At 35.6% G+C, this 18,649-nt stretch overlaps 3 protein-coding genes across 6 annotated transcripts; 1 reads left to right on the top strand and 2 right to left on the bottom strand.

The window, feature by feature from the left end:
• The first annotated feature begins 2,912 nt into the window (after positions 1-2,912).
• On the top strand, positions 2,913-4,561 carry LOC147512883 (putative aquaporin TIP-type). Its single transcript, XM_086595896.1, has 3 exons — positions 2,913-3,310; positions 3,643-3,893; positions 4,010-4,561. Exons 1-3 carry the CDS (start codon positions 3,184-3,186, stop codon positions 4,382-4,384), a joined length of 753 nt encoding a protein of 250 aa, XP_086452022.1. The 5' UTR covers positions 2,913-3,183; the 3' UTR covers positions 4,385-4,561.
• A 4,769-nt stretch (positions 4,562-9,330) lies between these two features.
• LOC147512882 (uncharacterized) lies at positions 9,331-13,807 on the bottom strand. 4 transcript variants are annotated; one of them, XM_086595894.1, is made up of 7 exons: positions 13,470-13,807; positions 13,221-13,363; positions 12,127-12,259; positions 10,991-11,303; positions 10,771-10,886; positions 10,634-10,676; positions 9,331-9,871 (listed from the first exon to the last, which is right to left on the bottom strand). In XM_086595894.1, the coding sequence occupies exons 1-6, from the start codon at positions 13,661-13,663 to the stop codon at positions 10,655-10,657; spliced, it is 921 nt and encodes a 306-aa protein (XP_086452020.1). In that variant the 5' UTR covers positions 13,664-13,807; the 3' UTR covers positions 9,331-9,871; positions 10,634-10,654. The 4 variants fall into 4 exon arrangements, with proteins under 4 accessions (XP_086452020.1, XP_086452021.1, XP_086452019.1 ...); XM_086595895.1 differs by having other exon boundaries at positions 9,331-9,798; XM_086595893.1 differs by lacking the exon at positions 10,634-10,676.
• Positions 13,808-14,327: 520 nt separating this feature from the next.
• Positions 14,328-16,527, bottom strand: LOC147512881 (putative aquaporin TIP5-1). Its single transcript, XM_086599499.1, has 3 exons — positions 16,117-16,527; positions 15,474-15,724; positions 14,328-14,877 (listed from the first exon to the last, which is right to left on the bottom strand). The coding sequence occupies exons 1-3, from the start codon at positions 16,391-16,393 to the stop codon at positions 14,485-14,487; spliced, it is 921 nt and encodes a 306-aa protein (XP_086455625.1). The 5' UTR covers positions 16,394-16,527; the 3' UTR covers positions 14,328-14,484.
• Between the last annotated feature and the right edge of the window lie 2,122 nt (positions 16,528-18,649).

Genomic DNA, 18,649 nt, shown 5'->3' with positions numbered 1-18,649 from the left:
TTGAGTCGTTGAAGTTTTAACAGTTGATTTCATATTTTGAATCAGAACTTAGCTTATTTAACCCCAAGTCCTAACTCACGGCGTCTTTTCGTTGGATCTGCCTCACAAATATGCTCTTCGAAGCTTTGAACGATGAGGTTGTCCGGCCTGTAGTAACAATGACCGCATGATCGGGTTTATTTTTGGACTACACTCCAGGTTTTGGGCCCTAATTAGGTGGGCCAACAATAAATATTGAACGGTATATATTTTGTTATCGAGACCCTAGTACAAAATGTTAAGATATGAGTATTTATCAATATTCAATTTCTCGATATGTATCGTGGATATATTCCTCTCTTTTAGGATATTTGACATTGTTTCACATGCAAATATCGTGGACATATCCAAAATATCGACAAATATCGTGGATATTGTAGATATTTTTTGATATATCATGATACATTATTTATATTTATTTGAAATATAATGGTAAATATTAAATAAAATTATTACATACACAAAATATCCCCAAATATCGCAAATATCGTTAAAATATCGCCGATATTTGCAGTCGTATATATCTATGAACATATCATGATATTTGTATATCTTAATCTGAAATCTCGATAGATATCAACAAATATCACGATATTTTTGTACTATGATCGAGACTATGTCAAATTTGATTTGGGTTTTGTTGGCCTCAAAGTCCCACTGAGTATGAACAATTAAATTTATCTTCGGGTCTTGAGAATTTTGACAATACTAAAGCTGGACTTCACAAAGAAATGAAGAATGATAGTGGGTCTAGGCACAGCGGTGAGGTGCTCCAGTTCATAGTACAAAATATCAGGATATGGGTATTTATCGATACTCAATTTCTGGATATGTATCGTGGATATATCTCTCTTTTTGGGGATATTTGACATTGTTTCACATGCAAATATCGTGGATATTGTGGATATTTCATGATATATCATGATACATTATTTATATTTATTTAAAATATAATGGTAAATATTAAATAAAATTGTTATATATACAAAATATCACTAAATATCGCTAAATATTGCAAATATCGTCAAAATATCGCCGATATTTGCAGTCGTATATATCTCTTAACATATCGTGATATTTATATATCTTTTTCTGAAATCTGGATAGATATCTCCAAATATCGCGATATATCGAGATATTTTGTACTATGCTCCAGTCTGACGTGGAGATCAAGGATTCTAGTTTGGAAACAGCTACTCCGCTTACAAAGATAAACCTGGTGGAGCCTTGTAGACTGAGTTGATTCTTACTACACAAATAATAATGAAGATGGTTAGGAGATCCTACATCTTACTTCTTTAAAGAAAACGGGGGGCTCTACTGTAAATAATCATCACGTTATTAATTTTTCTTTTCTACTTTGCCTCTTGTCAAATGCCAATATTACAGTTCATGTCATTTTTTGTTTCATTTTTATTTTGTTTTTTTTTTGAAGGGGTAAAATTATAATTTCACGTTCATAAATAAATTATTAAAGAAAAATAAACTAAATTTGGATGGGGTCCACCACGTGAGAAAAAAAATTGGAAATTGTTTGGATTGATTAGGTGGCGAAGACTCGTACAAAAAGGCTAGTTTATATATATAGTTTGGAAATGTAATTTGTTGGGCTCAACGAAGAGAGTTGACTCGGGAGATAGTCAAGGCCCATGGTCCAAACCATTTTTTGTCCAAGCTGTCTTTGTTTATATTAATTATTTATTGTAATTTCACGTCCATAAATAAATTATTAAAGAAAAATAAATTAAATTCGAGTGGAGTTCACCACGTGAGAAAAAAAAAATTGGAAATTGTTTGGATTGATTACGCGTATTACGTGGCAAAGACATGTACAAAGAGGCTAGTTCATCATAAATTTTTAACCTAACCAACTGTAGTATACATAAAATAAAGTCTACCATGAGGATATCCCTATAGGGATGCCAGCCGAGACCGTTGGATCCGAGATCTAACGGTCCGAAAATTAAAAACAAACCCATATTCTCTCTCTTTCTTTTTGTTTTTGATTTTCGGACCGTTAGATCTCGGATCCAACGGTCTCGAAACACTCATCCCTATAAGGATATCCTCGTGGTAGCCCAGATCTAAAATTAAAGTTAGAAACAGCATGGAGCCATATAGTTCCTGACTTCCTGCACAGTCTGTAAGTAGAAAGGGTTAGCCCATGTTTACTTTACACCATTTTTCTCATTGGGCTTGAGCCCATATCTGAAATGGCAGACGGAATTTAGTGATGATATTATCGGTTTTGTTCCATTTTGATAGCTTTGGGCTTGAGCCCATTTCCGAGGCGCGGCAGAAAATATATCTTTGGCAACTCAACTACACGTCTACACTTGATGTTTCACTCATCACTCAAAGAAAACAGATCGAAGCTGTTTCAATGACCTACGTTGGCTACATAAATCATAAGTAATTCTAAGTGGATCCCAAGGCTGAGTTTAAATGCATTTTCAAACAACTCAATCAACCCACCTTCAAATAAAATAACAAACATTCTTCATTGTTCATCCATAGTTTACATTTATTTGAATGTATGACGGGCCAACATCCTTATCGCCATTCAAATAAATCTACACTTTTATGTGACTGAGCATAGTGTAGTAGTTATCATTCTATTAGTAAATGCTTATCTTCAATGCCTATGACTTCGAATTTGCTGTATGTAGCCTGTTTAATATTGATCAAGTAGAATCTCTTATGACCATCACTTAAAATTTGTTCCATTTTTATAATTTGCATCATGGAGCATAGACTATAATTCATACTCCATTAATCCATTATATTTAGACATGCTTATCTTAATTATTCATTATGACTTTGGGTTTGGTGTATACGGGCTTATAAATATATGTTTAGTTGTCCTGATGTTCATAATAGGGAATAGATAAAAAAAAGTGGGGGGGGCGGTGGGTCGGCGCCCAATCATTTGGTCTTAACACAAATTAATCACCATTTATTTTACAATGGGCCACTGGTCGGTGCCGGCTATGGCCCTTCTTAGTAAGCCTATGTGATGTTTAGGCACTATTTAAACCATGGACAATTGACCTTCAAAACTCAAACAAAACAAATAACTTTGGAAGAAAGTTTCCTGATCAACTCTTCTAAGCTAGCTCTTTATCCTATTGTAAGTAATTGAAAATGGTGAAGCTTGCTCTTGGAAGTTTTGGTGACTCCTTCAGTGGTGGGGCTCTTAAGGCCTACTTGGCGGAGTTCATCTCTACACTTCTTTTTGTGTTTGCTGGTGTTGGATCTGCAATTGCTTACAGTAAGTGCTGTTGAGCCCATTGCCTAGATGTCTACTAGAAAATGACAATGACAATATTCTTTTCTCTTGTATTTGACAGGAAATTAACTTAAAGGCATTTTTTCTTTTCCACTCCTAGAGTCTTGGGAAAAAAAAATCTCTGAGAAATGAAGATTGTCTCTCGATTACTACATACTTTTTTTAAGAACTAAAACGTAACAAAGGTGGCAAATTATAGATTTTTTCAGAGAGTTAGTTAATGGGATGGAATTGAAAATTCAAGATCACTTAAATTCCTTATCAGAAAATAGATAAAAATGTTGAGCGGGCATATTAACGGTTTCTTGTTACAGGTAAGCTAACATCGGATGCTGCATTGGACCCTGCTGGCCTTGTTGCCGTTGCTCTCGCACATGCATTTGCATTGTTTGTTGGGGTCTCCATGGCTGCCAACATCTCAGGTGGTCACTTGAATCCAGCTGTCACCTTTGGATTGGCAATTGGAGGCCACATCACCATCCTCACTGGCATCTTCTATTGGGTAGCCCAATTGCTCGGTTCCATCATAGCTTGTTTCCTCCTGAAATTTGTCACGAGCGCCGCGGTAATTAAGCACCTTAATATATTTGAGATTGTTCCGAGTGAAAATCTTATTTCTGCATATTTAGTTGACCCTTTGCTACATTACATATTAATCAAGCATTTCAAATCTTTTTGCAGACCGTTCCAACTCATGGTGTTGCTGATGGTATGTCCTCAATTGGGGGCGTTATCATGGAGATCATCATCACATTTGCTCTTGTCTATACCGTCTATGCTACAGCAGCAGACCCAAAGAAGGGATCACTAGGAACAATTGCACCAATTGCAATTGGATTCATTGTTGGTGCAAACATACTTGCTGCTGGTCCATTCAGTGGTGGATCCATGAACCCAGCCCGCTCATTCGGCCCAGCAGTTGCAAGTGGTGACTTCTCTGAGAACTGGATCTACTGGGTAGGCCCATTGATTGGTGGTGGGCTTGCTGGACTGATTTATGGTGATGTCTTCATTGGTTCCTATGCTCCACTACCCGCTTCAGAGGACTATGCTTAACTGCTTAAGTCATCTGTTGAGTTGGTGGCGTTTGTGATTTTTGAGTTTATGGTTTCTCTATCTAGTGAATAACAAATGTAAATTACAGTATGTTTGTGTTTTTCGTACTCTTCTTCAAATGTGTACGGGTTGTTCAGTTTCTATGATCTTTTTATTAAGAGAAAATTCTAGATCAAAGTTAAAATTTGCACAAATATTTTTTTTGGTTTTTGAATTTGTTATATTGTTCCACTTTTTCTTTGTCCAGAATATTTCAGTGAGATGCATGATGCATGATTTTAGATATCACAATTGACTGGGTTAATAAGAATAGGTTTTCAAGAAATATGCAAAGCCTAGTCTTGAGTTGTCGTATATATACTTTAGAACAGTAGTAAATGAAATTTAGGGAGGGACATAGTGAGTCAAACATTTGAAAATGTATAACCTTGATAAAGAGTTGTAGAATTTCGGACCATTGATGGAAATCTTAGAATTTGAACACAATTTTTCGCATAAATAGACATATTGAAATGAGATGATATTTAGGAAGATGATTGTCATGGACATCATCTCTACCGAAAAATCATCCCTTCAATTATTACCATTTTACTTTGTAGGGTCTGTTTTGAAGTAGAGTGGCTCTAAGGGAGTGGTTATAAGGCTCTCCCAATCAAATTTTGCCAATAAAGATAACAAAACAGGACTTTTATTATTTTGGACTTTTGGGTGATGATACTAGAGGCATGGAGTTCGAAGCCCACCGCATCAATAAATTACGTTTAAAAACATGAACATGAGTGCCAAACAAAACAAAAAACAAAATAAATAAATGTGAAAAGTTTGATACGTTTTCTCTTCTTTCTTTCCCAATATCTCATCTTTGATCAACCAAAATTTAGAAAATCAACTAAAAATGTTCAACAACAATTATCCCAAAAGAAATATAACATAATATAATGATGAAAAACACTACATTATTAAATCTCAATTAGATAGAATGTTAGTAATTATATAATAGATCCCCATAAATCTTAGTTTTTATTTTATTTTTTGATTGAAAGGTCCTCAATAGAGATAATGTATTACTAGCACCTAAAGGGTAAAATCGTGAGGGGGAAAAATAGTCGTAATTATATAAAGCAATAGAGACCCAAAATTTCAATATTATAAATGAACTGTACACCATCATTTGTTACATTTCATTATTGCAAATGAATAAATGATACCATAAAAATTTTGGTTTGCATTTCTTACTATGTCATTCTTTTGCTCTATAAAATCTATTTTGCTTTGCATACTTGAACTAATACATTACCTTGGATTTGGCAAACTCTTTAGACAAGAAAAAAAAAATTGGCCAAATCTATGCAGTATCAAAAGTTTAGAGGATAAGCACCAAAGAGTGAAAACTAGAAGAGTTTTGCATCTCATCCTGAAAATATAAAATATATAAGTTTTGTTGGTAGAAAAAAAACCTTATTTTGTACTAAAACAAAAGAATATAAATTAAAGCATATAATGCGCTGCATCTCACTCTAATTAGTTTCAGTTCTTCAATGACTTCGCCTACATTGTTTTCTTATATTTTCTCCATATCTTATTACATCCAACACATAAAACTTAGCAAAAATAATTACTTCAAAGAAACCAAAAGAAAAATCAAATCAAGGTAACATTTTCATCCCCTCCCCATAATATTGGTTTTGCCAACTTTACTTAGTGCTTTTGCACAACATATAGATCGAGCACCATTCAACTTGATAAAAATGTATGTAAAAATATTTAATAACAAAACGTTTCTCTTTTCACTTTTTAAGCAACATACACAAAAACCAAAGAAAACACCAAACCTTATCACAAGTAGGTTCGTTAGTTCATTGCAATGAATGGAAAATATAAAAATCGCAAGAAAGAAATGTAGTTTATTTATTAATTGACAACCAACATTCATTAAAAATATGAACTAAAAAATTAAAAACAAAAAACAAAACTATATATCACTAAGAGTATATTAAAAGTAGAACACGAGTTGAGAGATCTTGTGTTGCACAATTAAACTACATCATTCTGTTTTCTCAAAACCCTAAATATATATATCGCATAACTAAAATTATATTGGAATAAATGGAGAACAAGAGGGAGTTAAGTGACCAATTCAGCCAATATGTTCCAATTCTAATGGCAATTGTACTGATATTGTTTTTGATGAAAATAATAAGTTTTTGTTTTTGTTTTTCAAAGATACGCAATTCATAGATTTTCAAATGAGTACACAATCTTTTTTTTTTTTTTTTTTTTTTTTTTTTTTTTGAAGCGTCGTCAGTCTCATATCTAAACAACAACAATTATCGGATTTCATAATCATTTAAACTTATATCTAAATATCAAATGAAATTTATGACTTTAAGTTTAAACTTAATTGTCAAATGATGGTATTTGTATAATTGTATTGTTACCTTGTTTATTGAGAAAAAAAAATATATTAGAGGGTGCAAAAAGCGTTAGATAGCCAATGTGATAGAGAGCGGGTTCTCTCGAATATGTATTTAGGAGGATTGGTTTTGCTAATTAGAAGGGGCTAGCGGCACAATTAGTATCGCGACGCTTGACTAAATCTTTTGTTTGATTTATTTTTCATATCAATAAATAATATTTTTTTGATGAAAAAAAAATATGATTGTATTGTTACCCGACCTAAAGACTTCATTCCTTGCATGCAATTTTGCTAGTTATAATTATATATTAAGTAAATCGATCCATGGTGGGTCATTGGGTCGGGTAACATAGCAAAACATTGGGTTTCGGTCTGGTTTCCCACCCGAGGGTCGTGCTATGTTCAGCCTTTTTGTGGTGGAAAAAAAATTACAAACTGGAATGAGAGATATGAATTGAAAACACCCATAAAACTCGTGAAAAGATGAGTAGACATGCTCGTAATATGCACCGATCCACTGCTACCTAGGAGCCTCGGGTTGTGTTAGAAGCCCATCCAGTCCACGCACGCCTGTTTGCAAACCTCAGTGCTGCTTCAGCCATAGTTCACAACGCTTTCTTACCCACAAACAACCCTTTCCATGCACCTGCCCCTACCTAATGCAGTCTATGTATATCGCTGGGCATTACGAAGACGTGCTTGTATTTCTCAGTTTTTTTTTCAACCGACCCAATGTGGAGCTCGGCAGTACAATCTACGGTTCCTTTCGTGTTTTTATCAACACATGCATTAGGCTATTTTTTTCAATAAGCCTCCTAGGATTTATGTTGTGCCCCCCCTCGTTTAGTACTATTGCGGCGTTATGGAGATGCACCAATAAATATTCGAGAATGCAGAATCAGGAACATAACCCAATACAGATATGCAAAGTTTCAATAAGAGACAAGATTTAAGTAACACAAAGGGTATCAAGCTAAGCACACTCACTCACTCACATAGGCATAGCCAAGCAATGTTGGAGATAGTAGCCATCCGCAGTATAACGTGAGTGCCCATCAATAAAAGCAGCAGGGGGGTGTTGGCTTATGTCTTCTGAACCATTGCAAGGAAGGAAATGAAATTTTAAACAATGAATCTTGATTTTCTCATTGTCGTAAGGGAGATCAAAGTTGGGAGACCAAACAAGGCAGAAATATCGATCTTCTCCTGTATGAAACAGAAATGTCCCACTATATTCGCTATCAGGCGCACAAGAAAACGCATCCTCCAGACCAGTTACTGCAGAGCGTTGCCTAGTTTTTAAATCTTTGGCATAAATCAGACCATTAAAAAGAGTATACTCAACACCTTCAACAACAACAGGAGGGTGAGGTCTTGTCGAACAGCCACCAGTTACAGAGTAATGGGGTGTCCATGTTCCTGATGATGGATAGTAGGTTTCAGCAAACATAACATAAGAAGGTACATTATCACCATTTTCGTCCCTGACTAATCTACCATTGTCGTCGCGAGCCAAGGGATTGTTGTTAGTCTGCACATACAAACCGCCATCAGCAGTAGGATAAACTGTGGGAGAAAGCTTGGGTGACAACATAGGAGTTAGCTCTGTCCATTTCCCAGCTGTGTCGTAAACTAGAGCACGGTTTATAGCAGTACGACAGCACTGATCAAAACCGCCGAAAACGTATAACTTGGAGTCTAAGGCAGCACAACCATAAGAAATGTGGGAATGGGTAACTTGAAAAGTGGAGAGAGCTTGATTTTAGTTTTGTTTTGTCTTCTTGGTAGTGCTACGGAGCTAAGATCTATTGCGTACCAAAGAGTATCAGTAACACCTGATGGTTGCAAGGCAAGGACAGCAAGATAGATAATCATATTCTCTTTCTTCTTCTTATTCTTCACGGTTGTCATCTTATGATCTTCCCTCTTCTGGACGACGGTTGTCATCTTATGATCTTCCCTCTTCTGGACCACCTTCGACTTCGACGTCGACGTTTTTGTCGCCCTTAGGTAGTTTGGCTGATGATCACTGGTCGAAGTTGCTGTGATCTTCTTCCTTAATTCGCTCATTCCGCTCTTCTTCATCTTCTCAATAGAAATCTCAAAATGGGGAGGATTTTTTCCCTCTTCTTTCTCGGATCAGCTGCCAAAGTGGTTAGGACTTGGGAACAAAACCACTACAGTTTGGGATATGGTTATTAGGTAGGGTCCGGTTCACAACTCAGCCAACCCCAAGTTCACGACCATTGAACCCAAGAGGCCAAGACAAAGCCCAACACATCATGAACAATCGACGAACGTAAGTACGTAACACTCATCTTTCTGTTATTTCTCATCTTCCTCCGCCAACCTTGGGACACTTAATTACCTTGAGAAGTTGACACACTCTAGAAGATGCTCTAAATCCTAACAAGTTGTCAATTTAGATTCTAGAGTACAAGATGGAATTGCATTACCTGTACCGTACTACCGTGCAGTACAAACTACAAAGAATGATAATAAAGTACATTTCAATACAAACAAGATAGCATTTAATGAGAACTAATAACAGTCGATTGAAATTTGGGTAAGATATTTCCTTTTTGTACAAGTAACAACTTTCCTTCCATCCAAATCAATTACAATTTACAACAGAAAAGCCAAAGCCTAACCCACTTGCATAAAACTATTGCAAGTCTGGAACATTAACATTTTCTCGCGCCCAATTACTATACACGTCCCATCTCCCTCGTTCATCCACAGGAGCAAGACTAGCAAGAGCAATCTTAGGGGTGGTCACCGCGCGCTGTCTTGGGGAGTTGAGTTTGGAGGCTTTCTATTCTGGTTGATTCTGGGTCCGGCAGTCGAAGGTTGGTTGGTTCTAAGGCTGGTTTGGAACCCTTCCCTAGAAGAGGAGCTTCAGCTTAAGTAGCCCACTTGGTATTCAAGGAGAATTTGGTGGCCCACCACTTTCTTTAGGTGGCTTTGGACGTGACATACCAGTTCCCCTGCAACATAACTACCAACGGCAAAGCACAAAGAGAAATCAAATCAATGGGCTCCTCTTGGTGAAGGTGGCTTTCTGACTACCACTGCCATCACAAATGAAAACATGACAAACAGATTATTTCACCAAGGAGAATCATGTGTTACAAAAGTGAGTCTGACAAGTCGAGCAAATGAAGTACATTTGGGAACAAACAAGAATTCAGAGTGCAAATGCATGTATATAGTTAACATCTGCAAACCAGTCCTTTCCTGGAACACAACATACGATGACTGCAACAAGATTTTGATAAGTCATAGTAAGCCTCCTTAGGTTTCTTTTTTAAACTACCAAACAACATATAGCCATGTAGGTTGCATAAACTCAGTAACTCAAGCACATGAAATAATGATTCCTCAAATGTTAAAAAGATTCTTGTAGTGGCTCAGATACCTCAATTTTATCTCCATATTCTTCCATTTAATTTATGACACAATAGTCAAAGAGATTCAAACTCAAAAGAAAACTCTGAAATTTTTACTGTGTGACATCGAAATAGCACTTCAAAAAGATCTTTTCTTTTTTTTAATATGATGAAAAACGTAAAGAATCAATGTCCCATGCCCAAGCTGCTATTTTGCGGACCAAACATTGATCACAACTGAAAATCAGAAGTCCTATACTACAGTTCTTGCATTCCAACTACTATCTACAAATGTATTAACACGATAAAAAATGCTATCGCCAGCAAAAGTTACATCCAGTAGATTATGTTGAAACAATTTTTTTCCTCTTATAGTAACGCAATTGGATTAGGAAGAGTATGCAGGATGAATTAAATATCATATTAAGTGTGTAGTAAAAGTACCAAAACTTCAGTAAATCAGGTCTAATCTACTGCAACGTAGGACCTGCAATAATGTTCCACATATAATCAGAGTAAATACTGTTAATTCTAAATGACAGACACTAAGATGAGTAATACTACACAGCGTAATAGCTTACCCCAAAACAATGAAATCGAGCCCATGTTTGATAAGGCACAACCCAATGCTCCCAAAGCAAATGGGAATGCCGTGATGCAAACATTTATCAACTACACTTAAGCTCCACTGTCTACCCTGCAAAACAGTAAGAAAAAAAGAGGAAACAAAATATAAATTTGAAAACCTAAAATTGATTTAAACAAAAAAATAAATGAAAAAAACAAGTTTTAGTATTGTACCATAGCATCAACATCTCCATTCTCGTAAGAGTCCCCAAAAATCTTACACATCCCAATTACATCTTTAGCGAAGTTTGGCTTAGTTGCCTTCTTTCCTTTTCCTTTAGATGAGGTCCACAATCTCTCGCATATATAGGAATTACGAAACACGTACAAATGAAAATTGAAGTCGAGAGGAAATTGCATACGAAATTCATAATTAACTTCATCTACGAAGTCCTTATTATTAAGAAACTTGTCTAAAGTCTTAAAAAAGTGTGCTCTTTGAATTGCATCCCAAAGGGAGAAATGGTTCTCCACTTCCATTGTTTTCCTGAAAAAAAAATACCAATAAATGCTAAAATTGACAACCACAGGAAATAACAATAATAGTTTAACTGCACATATAGGAGGGCTAATGGGGTCAATTAACACAGGTGTAATTTAAGGATATAATAAGATGCATGAAAATAAACCTTTTTAACTTCCTATGCAATCTTCTTTTTTTCCCATTTTTTTGGTGTATGATAAGCCATCAGTCCATTAGTAACTGCACTTTTTACAACCTATCATACTCAAGAGATAAGTGGTTTGTGCATTGCCGAAATTTCTTTCAGAACTATATGGGGAGAATGCAGAACTAAAGGCAGATAACAAGCATTGTCAACAAAGTGTTTCTTCCTTTTCCGGCAGTAGTTTGCTTAAGTAGTAAAGCCAGAATTTTTTTGTTGGAGTTACATAGTGAAGTACCACAGATAAATCAACATAACTTCTACTGTTGCTACCCCTTTGTATTTAGTCATATGCAAATGAAAATTTCAAAACTTTAGTAATATAGACATGATAGCAAATACAAGTTGAACTTTCAAGTATTCCATGTTAACGTAAAACTAAGTACTACTCTGTTGTGGTTTTATGTTTTCCAGTTGAGTGATACTATTTATGTGAAGTGGTAGTATTGAATTTAAAAATTGGTTTCGTCTCTTCGCTGACATAAGTTCAAAAACGTGAGTCATGTATTTAAGCCACAACAAGAAGAGTCCTTAATAAATTCAACCCACCAAAGAACTGCGTAGTCCGTCCAATTAAATAAAAAGTAACTCCTGTTATTTCATGTATACGGCAACAATTAAAATATTCACGTTAATAACTCTTACCCTTCAGGAGCATCAAGAAGGCTGAATAGATGTTTAATCTCATCTGGTTCTCCCTCAGTTGGAATATTGAAGTGATCCATAATGTGGAGAATTAACCTTTTCAAATCTTGATAGTCTCTCCTCCAATCATCACCTAAACATAATATAAAGAAAAATAAAATTGTAAGATGTAACATATATTAGACGTAACTTATAATGACAAAAAAAAAAAAAACAGGAAAGGTACGAAGTCTCTGACAACGCGAAATATCAAAAATTGAGGTAAATCACATACAATATGTGTCCGACACAGATTTTTTTTCAAAATATGGTGTCCATGTAACATGGGGTAAAATACAACTTAACATAAATTTCCTACAAGCAAAATAATCGCTTTTATCGTGGTTGTTAGCGAAATCTCACTTAAGGCAGTCAACAAACATTGCTTATGATGTTTCAGCGGAAACATCTCGCTTCAACACTTGAGGACGAGGGTAAGTTCGTGTTGTTGTAAGAATGTCTGGAGTTATATGTGGGAGAAAAAGGAAAAAAAAGTTAAAAACACTCTTACAATAAGGTGTGCCTCAGATCTGAGACGTATGCATGTAATAAGGTACGAATACAAGAGACTATGCAGAGTCTAAATTACGAATATGCAAGATTTAGACAAGACTGCAACAAGACCTGAGCTGATGGACGATGGAGATCCTGGTAGCAGACTGAATTTTCACAACATCTAATCTTTTGAAATTCCGTCAATGTCTCAACCTGATGGGTTCCTTGTTACTCCAGATTAGAAAGCACATTACATATTTACCACAATGCTAGTTAGGCGTCATTAACAAAACACACCTCAGAAAACCAATCATGCTAGATTGAAATGTGGGGATTAGGACCATCGCTATTCAGATGCGAGATGCTACAGTTTGAAGATAAAAGTATAACACAATGCCCCAACTTACAAATGCTAGTAAGTTATAGATGATTCTGTGTTTAACCTTTTCCAGGTGTAGTTGTATTATCTAAGTAACATTGACACTAAAAATCCTAATATACTATGGGTTCTGGACATTAAACCATAAACAAAAGAAATTAAATTAAATTAAAAACCATACCAGGTATTCCAGAATCATCAATGTAGTGGAAATGAACTTTTGTAGAGTCATCATCATTGAGGAAATAAATATTTCCTAAATCAGCCACATGTCCACAAACCAAATTTGAATTATGGAACTTACGCAAAGCTTTAACAATTGCCCTATATTACCAGAGCCACACAAAAAAAAACGTTTGCTATTAATCAATACACGAAGTATTTTTTAAATGTAAATGTTTGAATTTTGTTACATTGAAAATAAATTTACCTAAGAATCTCTTGAAAAGGCCTTGCAAATCTATACACAACATCTGTTGAACCCACCAGACAAGGTGGTATTTGTGTAATGTGAGAAGGTAATGCTTTCACGTTTTGTTGATATACTGTAGAGATGTTGGGATACTCGGTGAAGAAGAATTTTTTGCCTTGATTATCCAGTTTTTGTTGCAGAGTTTTTGACATATTGTTTTACCCTCCAGCATGCAAATAGTGGAGACTTGAATGCTGACGAATTTGGATTAACGGATATATTGGTAGTTTAAGGGGTTATGCTACTTTCTCTATTGATGCTTTCTGCCATTGGTGCAGCAAAGGGAAAAGGTAACTTTCCAGGGTGACCCATTTGGTAATGTGGCGGTAAATGTGTAACGCACGCCACACAGACCACGGCATAGTACAAAATATCAGGATATGGGTATTTATCGAGATTCAATTTCTGGATATGTATCGTGGATATATCCTCCTCTTTGGAGATATTTGATATTGTTTCACATGCAAATATCGTGAATATATTCAATATATCGACAAATATCGTGGATATTGTGAATATTTTTTGATATATCCTGATACATTATTTATATTTATTTGAAATATAATGGTAAATATTAAATAAAATTGTTATATATATAAAATATCGCCAAATATAACAAAATATCACAAAATGTCACAAATATCGCAAATATTATCGAAATATAATTGATATTTGCAGTCGTATATATCTCTAACATATCGTGATATTTAAATATCTTTTTCTGAAATATAGATAAATATCTCCAAATATCGCGATATATCAAGATATTTTGTACTATGGACCACGGACCAAAATGAGAGTTTTAAGATTGAACCATGTTACCAAAATAAATGAATAAATCGATGGAAAGATAAATACATGTTCAATTCAACAAACATAGGTTTTACAGTAAAAGTCTTTCATATTTTTCATTACAACAACCAATTACGTCATGTACTAATGTTAGATACTAAACTGAAAGGTAGAAATGTTGTCAAACAATAGGTCCTTCGACTGTTCCGGGTGAACCAGGCGGAGAAGAATCTGATGAATGAGGAAACACTACATGCTCATATAAAAGCCCAGCAATTGTAGCTCCAATCAGAGGCCCAACCCAGTAAACAGCTTGGTTCTTGAAGTTTCCACTGACGAGAGCAGATCCAAATGAGCAAGCTGGGTTCATGGATCCACCAGTGAAAGGTCCTGCTGCTAATACATTGGCTCCCACCACAAACCCTATAGCGACGGGCCCAATAACACCAAGTGAACCTTTTCTTGTGTCTCCTACTGCGTACACAGTGTACACCAGAGTGAATGTTAGCACACTTTCCAGAATTGCTCCTCCAAATCCGGTCATTTCCTCCGCAATTGCATGTGTAGGGATTGGCTGGCAAAATAATGTTTTCACGTTAGTCTAACATATATAGCATACTTTGATATGGTTCCATGTTATATCATACTATAGTAAGAAATGTACTGCGGTGAACAATTATTCGACAATTCTGTTCCAGCATAAATTTCCGATGTAATATACCATCCCGAAGGTTAGATACGAAAAAACAAGGCAGCATATGTCTGTGATTCGTCACACTGCGTGGTGCTGCACTGCTACTGCCCATCGTGGCAATATTTCATACTTTTCCTTACGTAAATAGCAATCACCTAATTCTTCGTGAATGAGCTACATTGTGTGCATTACTGCATACATACCCCTATGTACAAGTGTACAACAACATGGTTACTTTATAAATTCACCACAAGTACAAAAATAACACATTATTTCTATCTCCCATTATACCCTATTCACAACAACTCATACTTTTTGAAACCCTATGCACAACAACTATATTATTAGATGAAAGCCACATTGTTCATACATCGATCACTAGGAAGAACTACGTATTAACCTAAATTGTGAAATAGATAGGAAAAAGTACGTATTAACCTAAATTGTGAAATAGATAAAAATTAGATGATACTTACATGGCCAGCGGTAGACAGTTTCAATAGAAAACATGCTAAGATAGAACCAAGTAATTGGGACGCCCAGTAGAAGATGGTAGTTACAGCACCAATATGACCTCCTATAGCCAATCCAAAAGTAACAGCCGGATTAGCGTGACCACCAGATATATGGGCTGCAATATAAACTGCTGATGATAATCCCAAGGCACTTGCAATGCCGATAACAACCAAACTCGTTGGATCTGATGTGGCATCGGGCATCATTTTTTCTGTACAAGCGCAATAACAAACCCAAATTGTAATTACTGAAACGTGTATGTGAAATGAAAAAGCAAAAGAAACAACATTCACTGCAGAAATAATTACGTAGACACTGTGTTCACACTTCACAGTAAACTCAATTGCAATGATAAACGTTACAACATTTCTGATAAATACAAGAAATGTGTATTATCAGGTTGCAGGAAATTTGATTTTGTATTCCATTATGAATCAAGTGGATCTCACTTTTTTTTTTTTTGTGAATGCTTGTTACAAAAGGGTTGGTACATCGTATGGTAAACATATACAAACACAAATGAATGTGAAATATTTAACTTTAAAACTATATATTTAAATCCATTAAAATGGAAAGAAATGGTGTTTGAGAAAACTAACGTACTTGACGCCATAGTAGAACCAACAACAGCAAAGACGAAGATGAACGTGGAGATAAACTCCGCCAGATAAGATCGAAGAGCATTTGGCGTGAAGGACTGCTGAAACTGGATTTTCAATGTAGTTGACGAAGCCATCTTATCAAAACAGCACGGAGGAGAATCAGTGTCCAATGTGTTTGATGAATGCCTACTCATTTGTGAGTTCTGAAAAATAATAACTGTGAGTGCGTAGTGAAAAAGAAAGAAAGAGGAAGTTGATACAGTTATATAGAGAACCATGAGTTGTTCTCCAAAGAGGCGCGTCTTTTCTAATAAGACTCGTGTAGAAAGAGGAATTTAAATTGTAACCGCCAGCCTACATGGCAAGCGAGACCGTTGTCAGACCATGTAATAACTGCCCGGACATATCCATACAATTTGAAGATTGACCTGGAATTTTCGATTTTTGGGGCCCTAAGGCCAATTTTTTCCCATCATGGGCCTTCCCGGATAACACAATTGAGAAGCGGGAACGAGAAGTGAAGGGTCAGCCACTCATAACCAACAGCCCACAAGCCTAAACAGTAAATGAACATAGTCCAAACAGAGCTGTAAGACTGTCAACGTTTTGATGACCATAAGTTTTGTCAGTTTGTTGTGTTAAACTTCCATGAGCCGCTTTTCATATTGGAAATAGAAGCATATACATTGGCCTATTATCAACTAAAAAGTGTCTTATTAAAAAAATAATAATAAAAAGAAAAAGAAGAATTCTAATACTTTTTGCTTCATCAAGAATACAACAGTCTTGTTGTCCTCGTAAGGAAGCACCGAAGCTCCATAATAAGATTTAATTGCGTTTGCCAAACACTGTTTTCTAGGTTCTCAGATTTCTGCACAAAGCTCTGCAGGTTATCTCTGTGGGAAACTCTTTCAACCTGCATAATGATGGTGAAAGATATTTAGTCTCCTCGTATGGCATTTTGCTTATTATATATGAGACCATTGCACACAAAAACAGCACCTACTTAACATGACGGCATACAGCTTAATGTTTTCAAGTGGGTATATACTAGACAGTAAATACTTAGCATAAATGGACAACCACAACCGGGGTTGAGTTAACTGTGATCACTGGCGCCTACTAATACTCTTTAGACTAGCAGGCTTAACTTATATTCAGGCTTCACAAACTTAACAATGTCTACCAAAATAAACGTAGACAGAACTGTGATCACTGACACTACTAATACTATGAGACTAGCAGGCAAAACATATTCAGGCGTCCACGACTTAACAATGTCTACCAAAATAAATGTAGACAGAAATATATTTCCATATAAAGATTTCCTTAAATTACTTTGTATTGAATTTACTTCCACTATGCTTAAGATCTCGTTCTACAGCAAAGGTTTTTAGTTATAGACGACATGGATGCAAAACTCAAGTCCCTTCAACTTTGATGACACACATTGGAACCATAAATAGAAATCAAGAACCTTCCATACTCTTTCCTTTCAAGTATGGTTTACCCACGAATTGAACTTTCCTGCTATTCAGTCTTACTCTTACATATACAACTTTAAACTTAAATAACATCCTTGTTCAGCCAAGACAACAACTAACAGAGAAGATTGAGACTCTTTAGTTTTACACAAGACCCTCACGACAAAAGCTAAATCATCTAGAGTTCAATTTGTACAAGACCCATAATTCTAGAGTTTCAGTGTTTCACCCATTGGCAAGGTCATATAAAAACTAAAAAGTTGTACACACAGTATAACTAATATTACTACTGTAGCTAAGAGTATTACCATTTGTTAGATAATTGGCCCATCAAGTTCTTCAGTTACAAAGTGACTTGTAAGCATTATCAATTTTACACCAGCATCAAATGCCTGAAAAGTTTGTTCATGAATTATTATCATAACATAATCATGAACTAATTGACATAACCAACTTCCCAGCTTAGTTTTTCTAGCAGTAAGGACGAACTGACCAGTCACAAGCAGTGTTAAACAGGAATTCATTAGGTTGGATGCCAGTGTAAATATAAAGAACTAATTAATAAAGGAAAAGTAGCCATTAAAAGGCCTGAAATGAGAAAGTCATAGGAATTTAAAAGACATTGTTAGGAACTATACCTGTTTAGAAGGGTAACCGCCCTTAAATGAAGGTAAAGACCATGGTGAATGTTAATAACATCCTTCCCATAGCTATCCAGAAAGTTAAGCCTGATACTATCTGAAAAAGTATTGATGTTATTTGACTTCACACATAGCATACGATGATATTACTGAATCAGTCCTACAATAAGCTAAAGAATAATATCACACGGGTAAAGCATGGTGATTTAGCTGTGGCTTGCTATTGAGTTATGTGTACAGACAGAAACATATTTCTCCATAATACCTTTACCAATGGAATGACCTTTGATCTCAATCTCTTTCTCTCGGTATCTAGGATTTGAACTGGCCCTTCGGATGGTAATGTCTTCTTCTAACTCCAGCGATTCCAAATCGACAACATGTAGGGGATCCGGCTCATACTTGCGTA

The sequence above is a fragment of the Coptis chinensis genome, chromosome 3, assembly GCF_015680905.1.
Source record: "Coptis chinensis isolate HL-2020 chromosome 3, ASM1568090v1, whole genome shotgun sequence".
NCBI lineage: Eukaryota > Viridiplantae > Streptophyta > Magnoliopsida > Ranunculales > Ranunculaceae > Coptis > Coptis chinensis.
The sequence above is the reverse complement of the archived record's forward strand: the minus strand, read 5'-3'. Positions and strand labels throughout refer to the sequence as shown.